The following is a 21256-nucleotide window of genomic DNA, read 5'->3' on the forward strand; positions in this document are numbered from 1 at the left end:
AGGGGCCGGGAAGCGGGGCCCAGGGTGGGACGGGGGTGTCGGGGGAGTGGTGGCAGTGCATGGACGGGGTGTTGGGGAACGGGGTGGGGGGCATGGACTAGGAGTCCGGGAGCGTGTGGCGGGCGGCGTCGACGGGGACCGGGTGGAGCGGGCAGCGTGCTTAGGGGTTGGGGGAGCATGGGGGGGCGGTGTGGATGGAGGGCTGGGGGAACGTGTGACGCACAGCGTGGACCCAGGAGCTGGGGGAGCAGGCTGCATGGACGGGGCACCTGGAGGAGTGGGTGGCTGGCCGTGTTCAGGACAGACTGGAAGGGCAGGACGGGAGCGGGAGGCTTGGACGCCGCCAGCGTGGGGCGGAGGGCGCTCTGCCACCAGTAAGGTCCAGCCCCACTGGTCCCTTTTCTCCCTGCAGCTGCTAGGTACTGTGGTTTCGGAGGGTGGAAGGTGGTGGTGACATGGAGGGGGTCGAGTTTTCTCCAGATCAGGTCTGGGGTTGCCAGATTGTCCTAATTTCTGAGTTTAGCCGATGTTGGCATTCTGGGCTGGCTTTTTGTTTGGTTTATAAGGACTTCGTGAAGTCACAGGCCTAGCAGCCGCAGCGCCGGGAATGGGAATCCTCCCAGGGGCTTCACTCCAGCGGCTGCCTTGGAGCAGCCAAGTGAAAAGCTTGGGACGTTGAAGCACCCAGCCATGGAGTGTGTGTGCAGTACCCTGTGCTAGTAATCCCCAGACTCAGATCAGCCTGCGCCACTCAACAACCCCCTGCCTCAAAGTTACAAGGACTGGGGATGTGTCTCAGTGCTAAAGGGCCTGGCCGGCATTCATGAGGCCTGCTCTAAAATAAAAAGTGTGTGATGACAAAACACTGGAAATAGAAGGGACTTGGCTCTCTTGATCTAGTCCTGGCGTGCCCTGTTCCTGCCTGCCAAGACTTCCCGTGAGAGGAGGAGGAGGAACTGGGGAGATTTATTTGAACTGGGACCACAAAGAGCTCCTTTCCCGTGTATGTGAGGTCCTAGGAGTCACAGAAAGAGAATACAGTGTCTCTTAGGCACATGAGAAGACATCTAACTCTCCTATCTGAAATAAGACAACAAACAGGATTCCAGTGAGGGGATTTTTATTAGATTAGCAAAAAAATAAAAGATTCATAGCGTTACTTTGGAGGGATTCTAGAGGAACACTGCCGTCCTGGGCTAGGGGGAAGGTAAATGTACATACCTGTAGAGATTCCAGATGCCGTCAGCCCACCAGTTCCACATGTGGCTCACCCTGCAGAGATGCACTATGCAGAGGGGCACCTGTGTAAGGTCAGTCATAACTAAGTGCCATTCAAAGGGAAGAGTTGGGTGCTCCTGGGCAGCCCTGGGGTGCCAGGTCATGTAGCAGAGAGGAAAGATGTTCAGGGGGCTCCCTGCCCCAACATCTACAGTGGCTTCCCAGTTGCAGTACAGGAAGCTGACCCAGAGCATCCCTCACCTTTCCAGAACACTCAGCTGTCCACCCTCCCCTCTTCCTGCTCAGACCCCGCCTCCTGCCAGCCTTCCTTCTCCCAGGTTTCCCACCGCCATCCCTTCATCCAGGTCTTTGCCCAAATGCTCTCCAGCCCTTTCCACACACCTATAGCTGACATACACCACAGCAACCCCTGTGCACCCCTTCTGGCTATCACTCAGGTGGCCAGTTCTCTGGGTCTCTGCACACTAAATAGGTGCCGACAGAAAGTGGCAGGTCATAGCAAGAGTGAAGGACTGAGAGTAACAAAGACCTTGTGGTTTAGATCTGAGGTGTCCCCCCAAAACCCATGTGTGACAATCAGAGGTGAGATGATTAGATTATGAGAGATTGTGTGACTCTGCTGATCAGGGTTAACTGGATGATAACCATAGGCAGGTAGAGTGTGGCTGGAGGAAGGCTGTCACTGGGGTGTGCCTTGGGGGTTGCTGTTTTGTCCCTGTTGAGCAGAGCCCTCTACTTCCTGGTTTTCAGGTCCTGAGCTGCCGTTTTCTGCCATGTGCCATGACGACCCGCCTCACCTCAGGCCCAGAGCTGCAGAGTCAGGTGGTCATAGACAGAACTTCCGAAATCATGAGCCAAAATAAACCTGTCCTCTGTGTTGTTTTTGTCACAGCAATGAAAAAGCTAACTAAAACAGAAATTGGTACTGAGGAGTGGGACGTTGCTGTGACTGATGCGACCATGGGGCTCAGAAGCTTTTGGAGCTGGTTTGTGTGGCATGGGGGGGAGGGGTGTTTGAAAAGTTTAGAGAAGCCGTAGAATGTTGTAAGCAGAGCTTGATGGGTGACTGCAGCGAGTTCAGAAGACCTGAACGCCAGTGGCACTGAGGTTTCAGAGGAGAGGATGCGGTTGAAGTTGGACTGGAGGCCATTCATATCACATTCTGGCAAAGAAGGTATCTACATCTTGCCCGTGTCCTGAGACTGGGAGGCTGAATTTAAAGGGGATGTAGTGATTGGTCTGTGGAGGGAATTTAGAGGTAGCGCAGCATTCAGACAGTGCATGAATGTTGCTGGTGGATTTTAGCTAAGCTTACCATGATAACCAGGAGCAGAAAGCAGAGCAGAAAGATTTGAAAACCTTCCAGGCAGAAAAGTGTGCGCAAAACTGAGGCTAAGGAATGTGTGGCTGTTAAAGAAATTAGAACCACTAAAGAAATAATAGGAAAGATGGCTTGAGGGCTTCTCAGGAATTGGTAAGACCACACCTCTCTCTCTCCAGGGTGTAAAAGAAGACATTTTTTTGAGAAGAGACCAAAGGGGCATCCAGCTTGGGGGAGGGGGTGCTAGTAAGTTTTGGGGTTTGTTTTTACCATGCTTGGCCACCCAGGCATGCAGAGGCTGCTGCATCCGTGGTCCCAGCAGGCTCAGCTCCTAGTAGCTCAAGATGGTGGCAGACCTTGGCATCCATCACGTCGTGCTGGTGCTGCAGGAATGAAGGATGCTGGAGTTTGGGGTCGTGAAGGCTTCCACCAAGATTGCAAAGGAAGGCCTGGAGGCCTGGCAGAGTGCAGCAGGGTCAGAGTCCCTGTGGGACGCCCCTGAGAGGCCAATACATGAAGAGGTGAGAAGGAAGCCAGAAGCCTCAGTGGAGACCCCAAAGGTGCCAGTAACATAGGACAGCACCGAGGAAAGCTGCAGGTACGGGCAGAGACAAGCAGCAGAGAGGCTGTGTGGGCCGCAGCCCACAGCCCCGGAGAGACCATCACCCTGCCAAGTGCTCAGGTGCTGGACATGGAGCTACAGGACTTGCTCGCCCCCCAGGATTTCAGTCTTGCTTTGGTCTCGTCCTTATTTTTCCCTTGTGGAATGGGAATGTTTACTCTGGGCCATTACATATTGGGTATATGTGACTTGCTTTTGACCTTTACAGGGGACAACATCCATGAATTTATCTTAAGTCTTGGATGAGATATTGGACTTGGACTTTGGGGCAGTGGTAGAACTGTTGAGACCATGGGGACTCCTGGAAATGGACCAAGTGTATTTTGCATTGTGAGATGGGTATGAGCTTTTGGGGGCCAAGGATAGAAAGTTATGGTTTAAATATGAAGTGCCTCCCAGAAGCTCATGTGTGAGATAATGCAAGCATTTCAGGGGTTAGACGAGTAGATTATCAGAGGTGTAACCTTGTCAGTGGATTGATCTACTGATGGATTGTAGGCAGGTAGAATGTGGCTGGAGGAGGTGGGTCCCTGGGTTGTGACTTTGGGGTTTATAGTTTGTCACTCACGCTCTGCCTACCTGTTACCTGCTTACCTGCTCTAGTTACCTATCCTGAGCTGCCCTTCTCCACCACACCCTCAGCCAGGAAGTTCTGCCTCACCTCAGGCCTGGAGCTGTGGGGTTGCCCGAGGATGTACTAACCCTCTGAAACTGAGCCCACATGAACTTTTCCTTCTCCACACTGTTCTTGTCAGGTCTTTCGGTCACGGTAACAAAAAGGCTGTCTATGACACACCTCAGTCCCCGGCCATTTCTCACGTCAAAGCCCACAATACGGCTGGTGTTCAATTTACACTCACAATAGTCACTGTGTTGCCAAGAAAATTCTGTGGGTTCAGGATATTTCTTCACTAAAGGCTGGAAATAATACCTTCTAAGGCAAATAAATGTATATCCTTAATTCCAAAGTTAGAAAAAAAATGTCCAGTTTCATTACGAACCCTGACACAACAAATCTTTGAATCATGGGCAGAAAAAAAGGAAAACCGACTCACTGTAAAGGGTGTTCTTGTGGGTAAGAACTTCAGATGCTGTCTGTGGTGCTGGGTGACAGTACCACACAGGGTCGAATTTCCCAGGGTGATCCTGAGTGCGTGACAGTAGGGTGCTTTGTTCTCAGAGCCTGCTGAAGGGCCGAGGGTGACACGTCACAGTGCACCCCACAACCTCAAATACACAGTGAAGGACAAGTGGATGTGTGATGGACACAGGGAGATGGCAGGGCAGGCGTGGCCAGTGGGTGAAACTGGGTGAGAGGTGGGTGAGTGGCAGGTAGATCTGAATTTTTAAAAAATGAGTTGAGAATTCTTTAGAAACAAGTGCTTCCATTACCATCAGCCTAGGAACACTGTCCCTAAGGAGTGTGTTCTCTAAGGGCGTGGCTCCCTACCCTGGTGGTGGCCTGCCCAGAGCCACGCTCTCCCAACTCCCACGCCTCACCTGCTCTGGTTTTCCTGTTCATCTGGACGCAAAACTCCTTCATGGACGCAAAACTCCTTCATCATAGACACCCCTAGTCCCCTCTCCGTCTACCACTAGCTTTTTTTTTTTTTTTTAAGTCTGGCTAACTTTTATGCAGATAGAGGGGAGTCTAATCTACAGTAAGTGAATTCCTACTGTGTGCACTCTGTGCTACTCTCACCCAGCCCGGCAGCACTGTCGTGCAGACAGACCAGGTAAGGCCACTGACTTTCCTCTCGCCTTGAGCTGGTGCGGGCAGAGTTGGGTGGTGGAGGCTGTGGGCCTGGCTTCTTCCACCAGACAGCCTCGGCACTAACTGAGGCTGCCACCTTTCAACTCCGTGAGCAAGTGACTTACACTGTGCCTCAGCTTCCTGGTCTGTAAGGCCAAGGTAGAACAAGATGCACAGAGTAATTTGAAAGAGTCTGTAAGTTACCACATATAAAGCACTCTAAAAAAATTCTTGGCATATAGTAAGGTGTTCAATTAGTATTAGCTACTCTTGTGGCCTTGAATCTTTCTTTTACTTTTCTTTAGTAGCTGTGCTCACTACCCAGCTAGGACATAACCCCCTGTATCCTGTGGGCTTATCACAGTGCCATGCTGAAGCAGTGAGGAGTACCAGCTGGTCACCCTGTATGCCTACACATCCAACTTTGAATTGGCATATTGATGACATCAGTGTAGATACATGGGCATAGAGCCACTAGATCTGAATACCTGTCACATGCAGGTGTAAACTGGCATTTCCACTGTGAAAATGGTGGCTGGGCGTGGGGTGGGCTGTGGTCACAGTGACAGCAGATGCTTCTGGGTTGCCCCTGGGAGGGAGGGTCTGGCCTTGGTACTCTCCATTCAGGGAAGTCACTGTGCTGTGCCATCCATCTTGTGTTTTATTATCAAGTACTCACTGACAGGTGCATGGCACCCCATGGCCTGCGGTACCTGAGGTCAAAGCAACATGTTGTCAAGGTCTCCTCTGGCATCCAGCTCCACCTGGGACACTGGGTGCTGGTGAGCAGGGAAGGATGGGGGGATGCCAATCTTCTGAGTCTGGGAGCTCAGTGGACATCCGTCTCCACAAGGGGGCACTGGCTATGCTAAGCCCAGGGGACACAGGAACTGCCATTCTTACTAGTGAGCAAATGGAAAAGATGAGCTGGCATGGCACGAAGCCCATGCCAGCTCATCTGGGGACTGAGCACAGCAGGCCAGTGCCCTGGGGCATCCTTGGTGGCTGACACACTTCATGAGAAGGCAGAGCTTGATCCTGGTCAGACTAGAACAGTGACGGGTGACTGCTGGGGACACGGGCCTGTATTCTGGAATGCCCCAGGATGGTTGCAATGGATTACTCTGGGCAGTGTAGATGGACTGGCAGAAGGCGTGTACCTGGCAGTGACCAGCAGGTGAGGTTGGAAAGCAGACATATTAGGACATCTGGCTTCTAGCAGCTCAGTGCAGCCTCCTGGACAGTGGGCACAAAGCTGACCCACGGGGTAGACAACGCTCAGACCCCTGGAACTCTCCAAGTCCCAACCCAGGCACTGAGGGCGCCAGCTGTCATGAGCAGTAAGCTGCAGTCTGGAGGCAGCTGGGCGCTCAGGATCCTCTGAGGCCCAGGCCTTCTTCCCCTGGGAACGAGTTTTCCAATGGGAAGCCGAGCCTCAGTCTTTGATCCTGAGTGACCAATCCGCACCTGAAGGGCAAGTGACCACAGCCAACCACACATGCCTAGCAGACAAGCAGGCGGGAAGGGACAGCTGAGAGGAAGGGCGGTGGGGGTCAGGGCCTCATGCACTCCCCCAAGGGGTTCCCATACTTCCCCGAGGGGACTCTGCGCTCTCCTCAGGGCACCTGCTCTGCAAATGCTGGGGTGTTTAGGCCTACAGAGGGGAGAGACTCGGGGAGATGGTAGAATGATGGCTGTAGAGGGCTGGGGGCCTGCGGGGTGGCGCAGGACATGTCTCCGACCATGCCAGGCCCCATTGCCCCACCACAGAATCGTCACCAGCCCCACGCAAGCAGATACTCTGGCACCCGTGGCTGAGAAGGCACCTGCCCCCTGCACCTACCTATTGCAAGCAGGAGTCCAAGGACAGATGGACATGTCCTGCCTTCAGCTCCAGGTGGCAGTGCGCCTTGGATTTTTCCAGGTCAACATAGGGCCTGTGGCGGCCACCACAGGTGACAACAGCCTGAGGCATGCCCTCGAGATGCCTTAATCCTCCTGCTTGCTCCTGAAGCTGTACCCGAGCCCAGGGCTTCCCTGCCCCGACGTGCCAGGCTCCACCAGGGCCCCTGGCCTGCGGAGCCCACGGTGTACCATGGCCCAAAAGGGCACTGGAAATGCTTTCTGTGGTAAGTTATTTTAGCCCAAAGCCTAGACTAATGCTCAGTGGCTTCAAAATCTTATCAGAAAGAGAAAGTCTTTTGCCAAGAACTAAGGATGAAGAAGACACGGGGCAGTGGCTGCCTCCTCTTGGGTCAGCTGGCCTGGTGGTTAGTCACATGCAGGAACTGAGAAAGGCCGCAATTCAGAGACCCTTGGAGGTGGTCATGGGACTCTTGAGATAGCACAGGACTCCACAAAACACAGCTGAGCGTATGGTGTTGCATGTACACATTTATTTCTTTCAAAGGTCATTCATGTCCTAGCCACACGATCTTTAGAGGAAACTGCCCAGAGCCAAGGGCACGGGTTCATGAGACCGGCACCTGTTTTTAAAGTGCTTCCAAGGAATACAGTCATCACCATGGCATCAGCCACTGCGCTCAGAACCACGCCAGACCTTTCCACCCGGGAGAACTTTCTTCTCTTTTTAAAATGCAGCTTGACGTGGCATGGGGGAGAAGACAGACTGCCAGCCAAGGGATGATGGAGCATCGCTGACCCGGGTGAGCCGGGGGGTAGACGAGTGTCCAGTGCCTCCAGCACGGGGGACGGGAGTGCAGGGGACTATGAGCCAAAGATAACCTGAGCTTGTAGTGCAGGGTGAGGCGTTGCTTTGGTAATCACTTCTGGGCCAGTTGGGGGCCGTGGAGAGAGGGGCTGACGTGAGGCTCAGTGCCCAGGCCTGTTTCTGTCTCAAAGAGACACATGTTTTGACTTCCAATGTCCATCAACTTGTAGTCTGTAGGTTCAAGGCCAAGAACCTTAAATTTATTACCCAGAAAACACCCACTTTGGGTGACAGCTATGTAAATTAATCTTTCCCTTTCTGCTCAAGAAAAATCACAACTTTCTGTAGATGTGGCCAGTAAGACCAAAGCAAAAGTCCAGACGGGCACCTAATTTGTCATTGGCTGGCAGCAACTGGCCAAGTAGCATGGCGAGGACCGAGGGCTGGTTGTGAACTTAAATTTGAAACTAGATTGATAAAGTGCTCTGTCTAATCCTCTTTGTCACAGCAGGTTTGAGCTGGAACAAAGAGACCCCTACTTTGTTATTGCTATGTTCTCACACACACACACACACACACACACACAGATGCACTGCATTCCTCCACAACAGACGCAGGCTCATCCTCAAGCAGAGGAAGGACAGGGCTGCCAGCTCATTCAAACCCACTCGAGCACCTGCTCAAGACAGGCAGACCCACACTGGCATGAGTGTTCATGAGGAATCACCTTTAAAATGCCACTCTGGGAGTCTGGGTGGCACAATCAGTTAGCACGTGGTACTTATAAAATGCCACTCTGCAGAAATTCCATCAAGACAAAAAAAAAATATATCCTCAACTGGGAATAAAGGAGATTGACACGTAAGTGTGGTCAGCATTCAGTGTAGGATCTTAATCACCTTTAAGACATTCACTTTAACATAAATACCTCACACTGTTAGAAAAAAAAAAAAAAAGAGCAGACCTAGATAAACATCGTGGGAGGGAATTTCACAGTATTGCACAGCCTGTTCCTCAGGATGCCCCCTGCACCCCAGAAGCAGTTTCCTCTATGACTCAGAAAAGCCACTCAGAGATGGCGAGGGTGCACCCCCAGGAAGTGAGCCCCAGACCTGGGTGTTGAACAGCAACAGAACGTTCATGGGGGGACCTGGGAATGGGATGGTGAAGGCATTTCTTCTATTTTTTTTTTAATTGAGCCTACATGAATTTCAAAACCAAACAGACCAAAAAAAATTTTTTTTAAATATTGTGTAGGTTGAGCATCCCTAACCCCAAAATCCTAAATCTGAAACTTTTAAAGCATCGAGGAGCTCAAAGCGTTTTGAATTTCCAGGCATTTCAGATTTTGGATTTCTAGATTAGGGATATTTGATTGGTAAAGTCTGTTCACACATTCAAAATCCAAAAGCACTCTGCAACAATTTTGGCGTAAGAATTTCAGGTAAGGGATGCCCAACCTATACAAACATTTCTGATGGAATTCTGGGATTCGGACACATAACACCCTCTTAGATTGGATTCTCAGATGTCACAGGTCCTGCCCATTTCAACACAAAGGACAGTAATACTTCAACTAAAACCAACCATTGAGGTGTCCCCTCCCCTCCCCCAAACCTAGTGGCAAATACTAACTTTGGGGACTAACTTGCTATTTATATACTTTGGAACTTTACAATGGTTAACCTTCAAATACAATCTTTTTAAAAAAGCATGGTTAAAAAGTCATTTTAAAGTCACTTGATAATCACCGGAACACCTAAGAATTTTTTAATGTGCATTTGAAAGTGAAATTCCCAGTGTAGTTTTTGAATCTCTCCCTCAAAAACAGGAAAGAAAAAAAGTCCTTCAGTTTTGACTCTCACCAAGGGCCTTGCTCCTGGATGGCTCTATTCCCCTGAAACACACTGTGAAGGGTTAATGGGCCGTGGGAAGGCGCACATCCACTTGCCCATCTGCTGGAGGTCAGGGTCACGCCAGCCTTCTCCATCTCACTGGAAGAACAGCAGTCTCATTAAAGGGTCAAAACGTGTCACCTCAGGGACAATCACTCTTTAACAAGCATATCCGCTGGCATTACACATTTAAGAGTTGGAGCAACGTGGAAACCTGTGAATGACCCAAGTCACAGGCGTACTGATGAGGGGAGCTGTTTGCTAGATACACAGGGGTTTTAAAAGTAGGTGCCAAGCTTATCATTTTTCCCACTGGAACCAAAACAAGGATACCCCAAAATGTGGCCAGGAGCACCATTCACAGCAGAAATCTGAAGAGCCCATAATATCAATCTCCATGTTTGGCTGTTTGTTATTCAATTCCCATTCCTAAGACGGACACCTGAGATACAAAATAATTTCTTCTAGTGCCCTGCAAGTACTTTGTTTTGGCTGTAGGCAATATTTGGCAAAAACCGTGTCCGCGTGCACCTGCGCACGTGCGCGTGTGGGGGTTACCATGTTCTGTGAGGTGTCACTTATTGCTCCCAACTTCCTGGGTCAGGCTTGCCTCGCCCTTGTCTAGTAAGTGCACCAGACGGCGAGGAAATCTGCACGTCGACTGCTCCCTGGCATCCGGAGCTTCTGACGTGGCAGAGGAAGATGGAAGAACCATGTCAGCACTTCCATTATTTCCGCTGGCAAGTAGGCTCCGGAGTGGCCGTGGGGAAAGGTTCAGTATAATATGCATAGGACATACTTAGTGTTTGCATAAGTTCTCAAGTTCTATGGCTAACAGCAAAGGCAAAGGCCTCCCTATATTTGTCGAAGCATTTCATCAATTCCTATCATAATTTCTTCATCAAAAATTCTGCCCATGTTCCACCGCCCTGCCCTCCGGGCCAGGTGTACTCTTTATCTCTAAGCAGCAAATTAGGAGAGGTGACCCATCCATTCTGTTCACAGTGACAGCCCAGAGGGCACACCTCCCCATGACATGGCCCAGGCATGGGCCCCAAACACGCCCTGCTAGAGGGCTGCGTGGGTCAGATCAAATCCCCAGCGGTCCCTCCCAGGACCCCCTGAGCATGGTGTTTCTCTTGCAATGAGCTCGTCTCCTGTTACCTCAATGCTTAGGTGGGGCTGCAGGTCCCACCAGGATTCTGGTGGCAAATTGGGCTTTGTCAGTTCTCTTTGGGGGAAGCCTCTGGCTGGAGACACAGATTGTTCTTCCCCTTCAAAAGACCAAATTGCCGGAAGAGCCAAGCTGGAGGAGTGGGCATGTGGCAGCGGCCGGCACTCCTGCTCCGTCCTGGTGAGGGCACCATCGGGGGTTCAGGGAAAGAGGCAGGCGGCCTACGTGCAGGGCTCCACGGGGGCCCCATTCAAGGCGCTCTTGCCCCGGTGCTTGGACAGCAGCTTCTTGTTTAGCAGCCGAGTGAGGGTCGCCCCCTTCTTCCGGGCACCCTCGTGCTGCTGCAGGAACACGAGGTCATTGTGTGACTGGCTCATGCTGGGGTCTTTCTGTGGGTGCCGTCGGCGGAAAAACAGCTTGGCACCCCTCCTTAAAACTCCTCCTGTAAGAAGGAAGCACAGGGCCATCAGGGGCTGTGGCAGACCCCAAGGACCAGTCGAAAGTGAGAGAGAAGACGCTGGGCGCCTCTGAGGAAGGGCCCACCTGGTCCACAGAGCCCCTGCTGCTGGCTGGGAGGCACGGACCTGGCCCTCGCACAGCTGCTGTCAGAGGGAAGGAAAGGGGGCTGGGCTCAGGGCAGCAGCGCTTGCCTGGCACGTGGGAGGCACCAGGTTAGACTCTCAGCACTACATATAAATAAAGGTCCAACTAAAAAACCAAAAAAGATGGAGGGAAAAAGAGGACCTGACAGTGGAGGCCATGCGTCTGGACCACTGGGGAGGCGTCCATAGCCAAGCCAAACGCAGCAGGTTCTTGTCACCTGGCCACAAGGGCCCTCTGCCCCTCCCCAGCACCAGGAAGGGGTAAAGAGCAGCACAGTGCTGTGTACCCCAGGAAGGATGGTCACCCGCAAAAGACCAGATTAGGGACCTTGAGAACAGTGGTACTTACTTTCTCAGGAAACTCAAATATTTGCTTTTGGGGATAAGTTTTTTTTAAATTTTTACAATTTTTATGTAGTTCCTGATCCAACTGTGTATATACAACTATATACAAATAATATATACATTTATATGTTTTAACATGTATGATTATAATATAAAACACACATATATATATATATATATATATATATTTTTTTTTTTTTTTGTACACTCAGCTTATATGACTAAGCCATATGAAAACTGTTAATTGATCTTTTTAATCTACAGAACTTCAGTTTGGGGGTGGGGGTGTAGCTCAGTGGTAGAACACTTGCCCAGCATGCACAAGGCCCTGAGTTCTCTTCCACGCATGGCAAATAGGGAAAAAAGAGAGGCCTCTCAGTTTGTATGGCTTGACTACCTGCACAGGGTCTCAGGTGGGAGATACCATGGTAGCCTCCGTTGCCACATCAACAGCAATGGTTCCCTGAGGTCAGGTGCAGACAGCGGCTCAGCTGCTTTCCATAATGCGGTTGAGCCCCTAGCAGGCAGGCAGGGCCCAGCAAGTCCTGCATTTCAAGCCAGCCCGAGAAATTCATCACCACTTGCAGAGGTGTCAGTGACCAGAAGATGACCAACCTGATCCCGAGTTGAGGAGACTCAGCTTCAGTTTGGAGCTTGCAACTGTGTCATAGACACAGTCACTGTGATGTGTGCCAGTAGCCACCAGGTTACTGGAAGGAGAGGATCAGGCTGTGCACTCCTATGAATGGACACAGGCCCACATGACGGCCACTGAGGCCAGGGAGACCTTGGTGTCAACTAGCAGTGACTAAGGAGCCACTCTGGGGCTGGCTTTGGGGCTGAGCTTCCCTGTCCTAGAAAAGAAGCTGGAGTGCCCCAGGAGTGGGCTGAATGTAACCTGGTCAAAGCTGCCAGAAAACACCGTCCCAAGAACACTGCTCTGTGAATACGACTATTCTGAAGAACCACTGTGGCAGATTTTTACAGGTATCTGAAGTTGGGAGTCCATGGGTTTTAGGAATGCTGGAAAGAACAGGAAGGTGTTAGGGAAGAGATGTGAGTGGTGGGAACATGGGGGACAGTTCTGTCAACGGGCCCACCCTGCTGATCCACACATGCTTTCTTTTAAAAAGCAATTTACCTGCAGCCCTGCCAGGCTTAAGTCAATAGGCTCTGCTGCATTCCTCAGCAAACCACCTGTCATCCGCAGGAGAAATGCAGGCCCCCAATGCCCATAAGAAGGGCACAGGTTACCCTGGGCGGAAGGGAGGTTGCTGTGACCCTTACACAGACCCGATTCCAGAACTCGGGGAGATAAAGACTCCAGCCATAAACTCCGTAAGAACAGGTTCCAATTAGAAGTGGTCAACATGGACCAAAGTGACTCCGAGCTGCCCTGGCAGTGGGGACTTGGAAGTCTGATGTCATCCTGCTATCAGTCAGAGAGGTGGACCTGGGCGGGACTCTCTGGAAACTTCCCAGGACCCAAAACAAAACTGGAGGGCAGGAGGGGCACGCCATCCTCTCTGAGAGATCCACTCTCTCCCTTGAGAGTGTCCCCTTGTCCCCTTTTCTGATCCCTTCACTAAACTTTGCTATTCTTTTTTACTAAGACTGTGACTAGCCTGAAATGCTCTCAAGCAAGAACACAAGAATCAGGTAGGACCTCCCCTGCTGCCCGCTCCTGACCCTGAAGCACAGGGAGGGCAGCAGGATGTGTAAATGGCAGCAGATCTGTGCGACACACATCCCCAGAAAATGCCACCGGTCGTGAAAGACCCTCGAAGGCATCAGGACGGCCAATGACCTCCTCCAGTGGGACACAGCTCTGGGATGTGTCTGGTGAGCAGAATCCCTTGGTTATCAAATGGCATGTGCTGGGCACAGTGGGCTCCTAGGCAGGGGACCCCAGCTACAGGGGGCTCTGCATCCTGAGGTTACCTCAGCTGGGGGTCCTTCTGTCCTACAGGGGCTGTTTCTGGGTTAACCTGGAAGTCCCCGAAGCAATGCACGAATGCATGGGCCCCCACATTTGGAATAGAGGCAGGGCAGGGGAGTCTGAGCCGTGTCGGGGGGCGATGGAATTCTGGGGAAGGGAACAAACCAGTCTGTATCCTGTGTCAACCTGTGTCCTGTGGGAGGGTGTGTCCTGAGAGGGCCAGTCCTAAAGCCCACTGCCTAATTGTCCCTGCACTGAAATTTGGCCTGCGGGCTAGAGCCAGGGCCTGAGGTGTGTGCAGGGCCTTAACTGTGTCCTTCCAAATTCCACATGGAACTCTGCACCCCAAGGACCTCGGCAACGGAGCCCTTTGTTGGAGAAAGCACCTTTACAGAAGCAATCAAGTTAAAGTGAGGTCATCAGGTGGAACTGACCCAATATGCCTGGCATCCTCAAAACAGAGAAACCTGGACACAAAGATGAGCACAGACGGAAGACGCGTGAAGATGCGGGGGACACAGAGGCTGGCAGTGTTTCCACAAGCCAAGGAAGGCCTAAGAGTGTCAGCAAACCCCAGTAGCCAGGAGAGGCCGGCCCAGGCTCTCCCCTGGGCCTCAGGGGGAGTCAGCCCTGCTTCACTCTGGGACTTCTGGCCTCCAGACGGAGAGACATGGACCCCTATTGTCTAAACCACTGAGTGCGTGACACTCTGTCCTGGCCTAGAAAACTAACACAGCCAGACAGGCCGGGGAGCATCTGGCCTGAGACGGAGTCCAGACACCCAGCACAGCCTCCTGCTGGGCCCTGGAACCTTGGTGGCCAAGTAGAAGAGGGGCAGAAGAGTGGTGGCCACAGGGCAGCAGTCTCAGCCCTGGGGCGTGGCCACCAGCCAGCATCGGCCAGAGGGGGCAGCTCAGGCAAGGCCTTCGCTTCCCTTTGGCTACTCTTCTGCTGCGTCACATCCTCTGTCCCTGGGCTGTGCAGACACAGGGCTCTGGGGACAGAAGGCACAGTGGCCCACCTGCAGGGCATAGGTGCCTAGCTCCAAAGGGACAAGCGCTGGTCCCCAGGGGTTCAAGGGAAACCAGAACCTGGGGACAGATACAGGGTCTTTACGTACTGTGAAGGGGCTGTGCTCCCCTCCCGGTGGGCAGCCACCTGCTGAGGGCAGCTGCATTGCCCAAGGGTAATTGTGCATAGTAGCAGGTTCAGAATGAGGGCTGAATGCCCTCTCTCCATGCTGGGTGCCCTTCATGGCTGACAGCCGAGCCTCTGGTCCACCATGCCTTGGACGCTGAATGCAGTGGCAGGACCAACCCGCACGTGAGACTGGATCACAGGGTCCTTATCTTACGTGTGCTGCTGGCTGGAGTTTCTACTGATGGGTGTTAGTGGTGGGCACTGCACACCGTGTGGAGGGGCCTCTGGTGGGGCCTGTGCAGCAGCTCTGCCTTCTGTTATGTCCCTGTCCAGCGTCACATGTGCCCTCGTGGCACGCTCTCTGCAGAGGACTGTGGGACTCACACGTGCTCCCCTAACCTGACCCCTCGGATTCTGTGGGGACAATACGGGCTTCTGGCGGAGAAGACAGTCCTCAAGGGGACGCGCCAAGACTTGCAATGCCACGATGGCTACCTACGGCCCATCGGGAGGGAGGGTGACCCTCGTTCACAGCGCGGGCGTGGAGGACAGGCTGAAGCTGCTCGCTGGCTCAGGGCCCAGGGTCCTCTGCCTACGAAGCCTGCATCCCTGAGCCTGGCCTGTGCTGCTACGTCAGGGATGGATGATGAGCGCCCGCGCCAAGGAGTAGCAGCTGGAGCAAGGCCACGTTCGGATTCCTGGGGAGGAGACCGGACAGCTGCCTGGTGGACGGAAGCTCCCCAAGGCCCTCCACCCAGTCATGGGCCTGGGCAGGATTCCGGAACAACTGCACCAACAGAGAGGGACGCTGGGTGTGGGGTGATTGCCAGGCATGGTGGACCAGAGGCTCGGCTGTCAGCCATGAAGGGCACCCAGCATGGAGAGAGGGCATTTGGTCCTCGTTCTGAACAATGACCAAAGTCTGTTTAAACCTGCTACTATGCACAATTACCCTTGGGGCAAAGAACGTTGGAAGAACTATGGCCACAGGCTTGCTGGGTGACAGGGACTCGGCCACTCCATTGGTGAATGTGAGGGTGGCCCAGAGGGATGAGTGCCCTTGCCTGGCTGCTGGGAAGTAACGCTACCTGGAGTCTGCCTGTTGCTTCTCGACTAATGACCACGATGGCCAGTGTTCTGTGTCAATTTGGCCACAGTGCCCAGTGATTCAACCAAACACAAGTCTAGGTGTTACTCAGGAGGTATTTTATACATGAAGCTAACACTCCTGACATTGAGGAAATTATCCTGGATAATGTGGGTGGGCCTGAGCCAATCAGCTGAAGAATTTAAGTGGGAACACAGGAGGTTTATCTAGAGAAGAAATTTTGTCTCAACACTGGAGTCCCACCGCCAGCCTGCCACCTGCCCTGCATATTTCAGATTTGCAGGACCCACCATTGTGTGAGGCAGTTCCTTAAACTAGAGAACCTATTGGTTTGTTTCTCTGGGAAACTGATACTACAGCTCATGGTTTGGTAGGCCCCACTTACTCTGAGCCCCACAATCTGCTACCCTTTCTGGATAGGGAAGTTCCCACCGCACCCCCAGTCCACCCTCACTCCAGGGCAGGGGTAGCTGTGGCCACTGTGACTTCAGGACACCTGACTGCTACATTCCAGGCTACCTCACCTGTACCCCAGGCCGTGGGAGCAAGGCTGAGCCCTCACCCCAGCCTCCAAGGGACTGAGGGTGCAATCTGGGAAGCAGATGGTGATTTCCAGAGGGTGGAGAGCAGGAGGGAGCAGGGGAGGCTGTGGCAGGTGCAGAGGGACACGTCTGGCTGTCCTCCACAAGAACCATCACGTTTGGGAGCTTGAAGGCTCCTGACACTAGCCACGATGAGGAGGTAGGGACATCCACCACCCGGATTTGACCAGACATACAACACATCCCGACAAATCCCCTAAATATGTACAGCCGTGAGCTCATCCAACATCCTCAAAGCTGCTCAAGGAGATGGAAACACTACCTTCCCTGGCTTGATCACACACACCGAGCATGCTCCAAATCACACACCATGCCATGCCTTTGTGCAATTAAAACAATTAGTAAAACAAAATGTAGATGACAACAAAAAAGGTTCAACTTGGAGGTTATCTGAAAGTTGAAGCAAATAATTGAGATTTTTAAACAGGAGACAGAAAAAAAAATGTATTTCCCTGGTTCTTGGGAGAAAAAATCACAAGGAGGCTCAAGTATAAACAAATACACATACAGGAAGCAAAAATAATTATTCTAAGTTATAGCTCTAATGTTTCACATATTTCCAAAATTTATTTCTATTTGTCTCTTTGGAGTCTAACAGATATAAGTAGCTAATGGAGGAATCATCTTAAAGTCCTACAGGTAGGAAAAAGTGGCCAAAAAAGCAACCTGCATAACTGTGGTCTGCGGCTGGGAACAGCTCTCAAACGCACGCTGGACAGGTGGGCGGACAGGCGGGTGGACAGGCCGGCGGCAGAAGCTAGCGCCCGGGAGGGGAAGCCTGGGCTCCCTCCCTGTCCACCCAGCTCACTGGGCGCTGCGTCCCTGCAGGCAGAGCGCAAGTCGGGGAAGCAGGACGGGCAGGAGAGGACGCAGCGGTCCTCCCCTGGCCCAGCGCTTTTCTCGGAGCAAGGCAACATGTAATTAAAAAGATAGAAGACAAAAAGGACTTACTGTGCAGACACTTAACTCTGGTCGGCAGAGCGATCCTCTTAAGTGAGGGGGAAGGGCACGGAGGCAGAGAGCGGAGAGGTGAAAAGAAAAGCACGCAAGAGCGAAATCAGAACGCGAGAAAGAGGACCGCGGTAAGTCGCTGAGCGGACAGCGGGCAAGGTTTCCACCCCCACGCCCCCCAAGATCTCCCGAAAGACATCCCTGTGACTGGTTCCACGGGCTGGTGGTCTCCACCCATTCACACTGTCCGGAAGCTCCGTCTATACTTTCTTAGATTATAAATAAACTAAGTCCCAGGAGCCAGTGTCCTGTTTTGGAAGCACCACTGCAGTATGCAAATATTCCCAACCAGCTCCATTCCAGAAGAATTCCAAATACAGCATCCCCAGGAGTCTCCCACAGACTCCAGCTACACAGCGGATACAGGTGGTCTGTAAACCACGAAAAGTGAGTTTAAAAGGAGCACAAACTCCACAGAATCATTCCCCTGTATGTTTCAGAATTTTTTTCCAGTGTAAAATGAGAACGATTTGGCAACCACAACATAGTCTAATAACATCCCAGAGATGCTAACGCAAATCTCTTGGAAAACACTGGAATGGGAAAAAAATATATTGTTTTTCAATTCATCCAAATACCTCCTTTAAAATAAAAACAAACCTGGGGTTAATGCCTCAGTGCCTCCAGAGTGAAATGTGCTACTTAGCTGAAGTGTCCTCGACAGGTCCCCAACCAAATGCCCAGAGCCTGGGGCAGACGAAGCCCCCATCCGACCTGCCTGACTCCTAGATTCCCAGAAGGCATCATCCACCTGGCCAGGGAAGGGGAGGCGGGAAGGCAGGGCACAGTGAGGGTGGAGACGCGGGAGGCTGTGGGAAACCAGAGGCAGGGAGCAAGGGGCGGAGGAGGAGGACTGGCCTCTGGATGGACAGCAAGAGCCACATCAGCCATCTGGGAATATAGGGAGGGGCGAACTGGGTTCCAAGAGAGCAAGAGGAAGTGGACCGTCAAAGTAGGGGGAGGCCCTCGAAGGCTCTCACCCTCAGCACAGTGGGACGCCCCTGAGGGGCTCAGTGAGGACTGCCCTGTGTTCAGTAGCACCTGTCACCTCTACCCACAAGATGCCAATAGAACCCCGTCCCTACTGTGATCCCCAAACTGCCTCCAGACATTGCCCATGTTCTCTAGGGCAAAAGTCCCCAGTAAGAGAACCAGGTGCCTATGGCAGTGGGAATAAAGGGTGGGACAGGGTGCAGCAGAAGAGCCCCAGGTGTCCTGACCCCTAGAATGACCAAGAATTCCAGGGTGCATGGTGTGCGTTCTTGGGAGTACTGAGAAGCCTGCTGGAGCCCCAGCACCCACACTCTGCCCTCAGCCCCACCTATCCCGGCTTCTCCAGAGGCTCAGCCTGCACCTGAATGGAGGAGCTCAGGAGAGGGGCACATGCAGTGGGCCCAGTCCCTGCTACGGAGGACACCGAGGCTGGGTGCATTTGAGGTCTCTGAGCCCCACAAGTGCTCCCACAGGTGACTGGGATGCCATGGCCCAGGCCAAACTATACACACCTGAGAAGCAGGTGTGGCTCCACAGCGAGAGTTTAGTGCTGAGAGAAAGCAATGGCTATTCTAAGAAAGGGTGTCACATTGCTTTTTTCCTCCTGTAGCCCCTGTCGGGTTCAGGCATGAGGCTGAGGCTGGGTTTCCTTTTAGTTTGAGGGGGTCTGGGGGCAGATGAGGTGAGCGCCAATTCCACGGCCAGAGACCTGGTCTCCTCAGGCTTTGCTGTCTCTGGCCCCACCTTGGACTTGGCTCCTGGAGACTTTGAGAGCAGGGACAACCCTGCTCCCAGGTGGATCCATCCCAGACAGGGGAAGGGGAGCTCTAGGCATGAACATAAACTGCCCCCAAATGCAGAGCTGGCCCAGCCACTCACCCAAAGGTCCCCAGCCTGCCCCGCAGGCTCTCAGTGGGCACGGGCATTTAGCACAGGGGAGGGAAGGGCTGAGATGGAGCTCAGAGGACAGAGGAAGGGAGGCTGATGGCAAGAACCCAAGTAGGGTGGACACCAGTGCGAGACTGAAGCCACCAAGCAGGGGGCCCAGGGCTCGGGAGCAGGTACCTTTAGGCTTCTTGGCAGTGCCAGGCTCTGAGATGCTCAGGGAGCTCTCAGACAGCTCGTCACCATCGAGCTCCAGTGGGGCTGGGCCACCCCACGCTGCCACCAGGGGCTCCTTCTCCAAGTCCCAGGAGTCCAGTTCCTTCTCCTGGGGCTTTAGGGCAGTTGGGACCTGGGCTGGCTCATCTTCCACTGGTGGGGCAGAGGCCATGGCCGCCTCTGGGGGACATGGGCCAGATGGGGCGTCCTGGTGGGTGCTGTCCATGGAGGATGCATAGTCCTGCATCAGGGCAGCCTCGTGGTCCTGAGAGAGTGAGGTCTGTGGGGAAAATGCACCATCAGGCCGAGGGTGAATACACAGCCGGGGCAGGGCAAGATGTCAGGGGATAGTGGAAGGTTGGGGGCCTGGCACGAACGCTAATGTTCTCTCTGGGATCTTATAATGGGAGCAGCCGGGCTGGCCCCTAAGAGGGCACTTGTGCCTCGGAGCTGCTAAGAGTCAGGCCAGGGCTGGTCCCCTCCACAACCCAAGCGCAGGGCTGCCTGCAACCAGGGGCGGCCTAGCACTCACAGCCTAGGGCAGTCAGGACGCAGTGGGTCCCTCCCCGCAGACAGGCCCAGCAACCGGAGCCTGGAGGTGAGATTGTATATAAGGGGACAAAGGAAGTGGGCTTGGTGTTTCAGATTTAGTCTTTCAATCTTTGTTCCTACTGTGTTTTCATGTTACCCACAAGCAGGACTTCATTGGAGGGCACTTTGTATCCTTATAAGAATAGCATTTATATGTAAAATAAACGCAGTCTCTAAACTCCTCTAGGGTGGGGGTCGAGCAGTGGCTCAGTGAGAAAATGACTGGGCAGGGAGGGCTGCAGGGTCAGTGGAGGCTGCCATGCTGTCCTCACCTGGGTGGCAATTACCCAGGTGAGCTGCTCAGTGACAACTGGCATGTGTACTTTACTAACATAAGGACTAGCTTGCAGAAGTGCCTACTGACTCAAATGGGACACTTTGGAAATCAATAAAATTATAACCACAGTGGATTGCAGATATTAAATTTTAAGATTTGTAAGTTTGTGATTCTAAAACAAAGCTGTAGAGAAAGCATAGGCCAGATGATCTCGGGTCTTGCCTTTGTTTTGTTCATTCATTTACCCAGGTCTGAAAAGAACCACCATTGAGCCTGGTGCTCTGGAGGGGGCCACCTGTTGGCTACTACTGGAAATGCACCCAGGAACCCAAAAGAAATGGTACCTGCCTGGGTGATGCTCAGGGCCACCTGTGAGCAAGTGTCCTGGGGACTGAGGCCAGGTCACTCACACTCTGGGTACAATGGAAACGTGGTGACTCACCTTCTGCCCTCCAGCCCACCCTCCTTTACCTCAGGAGTCCAACCCCGCTCCCTGGGCCCTGTTCAAACTTCCTCCTCCTCCTGCAAATCAGACTCTCCAACCATCCCACCAGCAGTTCCCTGGAAATGTCAAAGCAGAGTCAGGGTCTCCTGAGGCCCTGAGCTCTGGGGAGCTGCCCCCCTGGAGCTTGGGCCACGCAGCTGCCACTAGACAGTCCGGCCCCCTCTTGCTCCCCATGGACACCCCAGGGCAGGATTTGGGAAAGAGTAGGGATTGGGGTATTTTTTTACAAAAGTCTTAATTTCTCTCAGATAACAAAATAAATCAATATCTGTTGTGAAAATTAAAATGCTTTGGAAATGTGTAATGTGGAAGAAGTTCAAGTTCTCCGGAAACCGGGCGGTGACGAGGGTGGGGTCTGCACCAAGGG

At 52.8% G+C, this 21256-nt stretch overlaps 1 protein-coding gene across 1 annotated transcript in view; it reads right to left on the reverse strand.

Moving 5' to 3' along the window:
- Positions 1–7309: 7309 nt before the first annotated feature.
- Positions 7310–21256, reverse strand: part of C2cd2 (C2 calcium dependent domain containing 2) — a gene marked incomplete at its 5' end in the record, with an annotated part of 51803 nt that continues 37856 nt past the window's right edge. Inside the window, 2 exons of the mRNA XM_015478795.2 lie at positions 7310–11117; positions 19481–19796. Of these exons, the coding sequence (XP_015334281.2) occupies positions 10897–11117; positions 19481–19796 (537 nt within the window). The remainder of the gene's footprint in view (positions 11118–19480; positions 19797–21256) is intronic.

The sequence above is a fragment of the Marmota marmota genome, unplaced genomic scaffold (genome assembly GCF_001458135.2).
Source record: "Marmota marmota marmota unplaced genomic scaffold, marMar, whole genome shotgun sequence".
Lineage (NCBI taxonomy): Eukaryota > Metazoa > Chordata > Mammalia > Rodentia > Sciuridae > Marmota > Marmota marmota.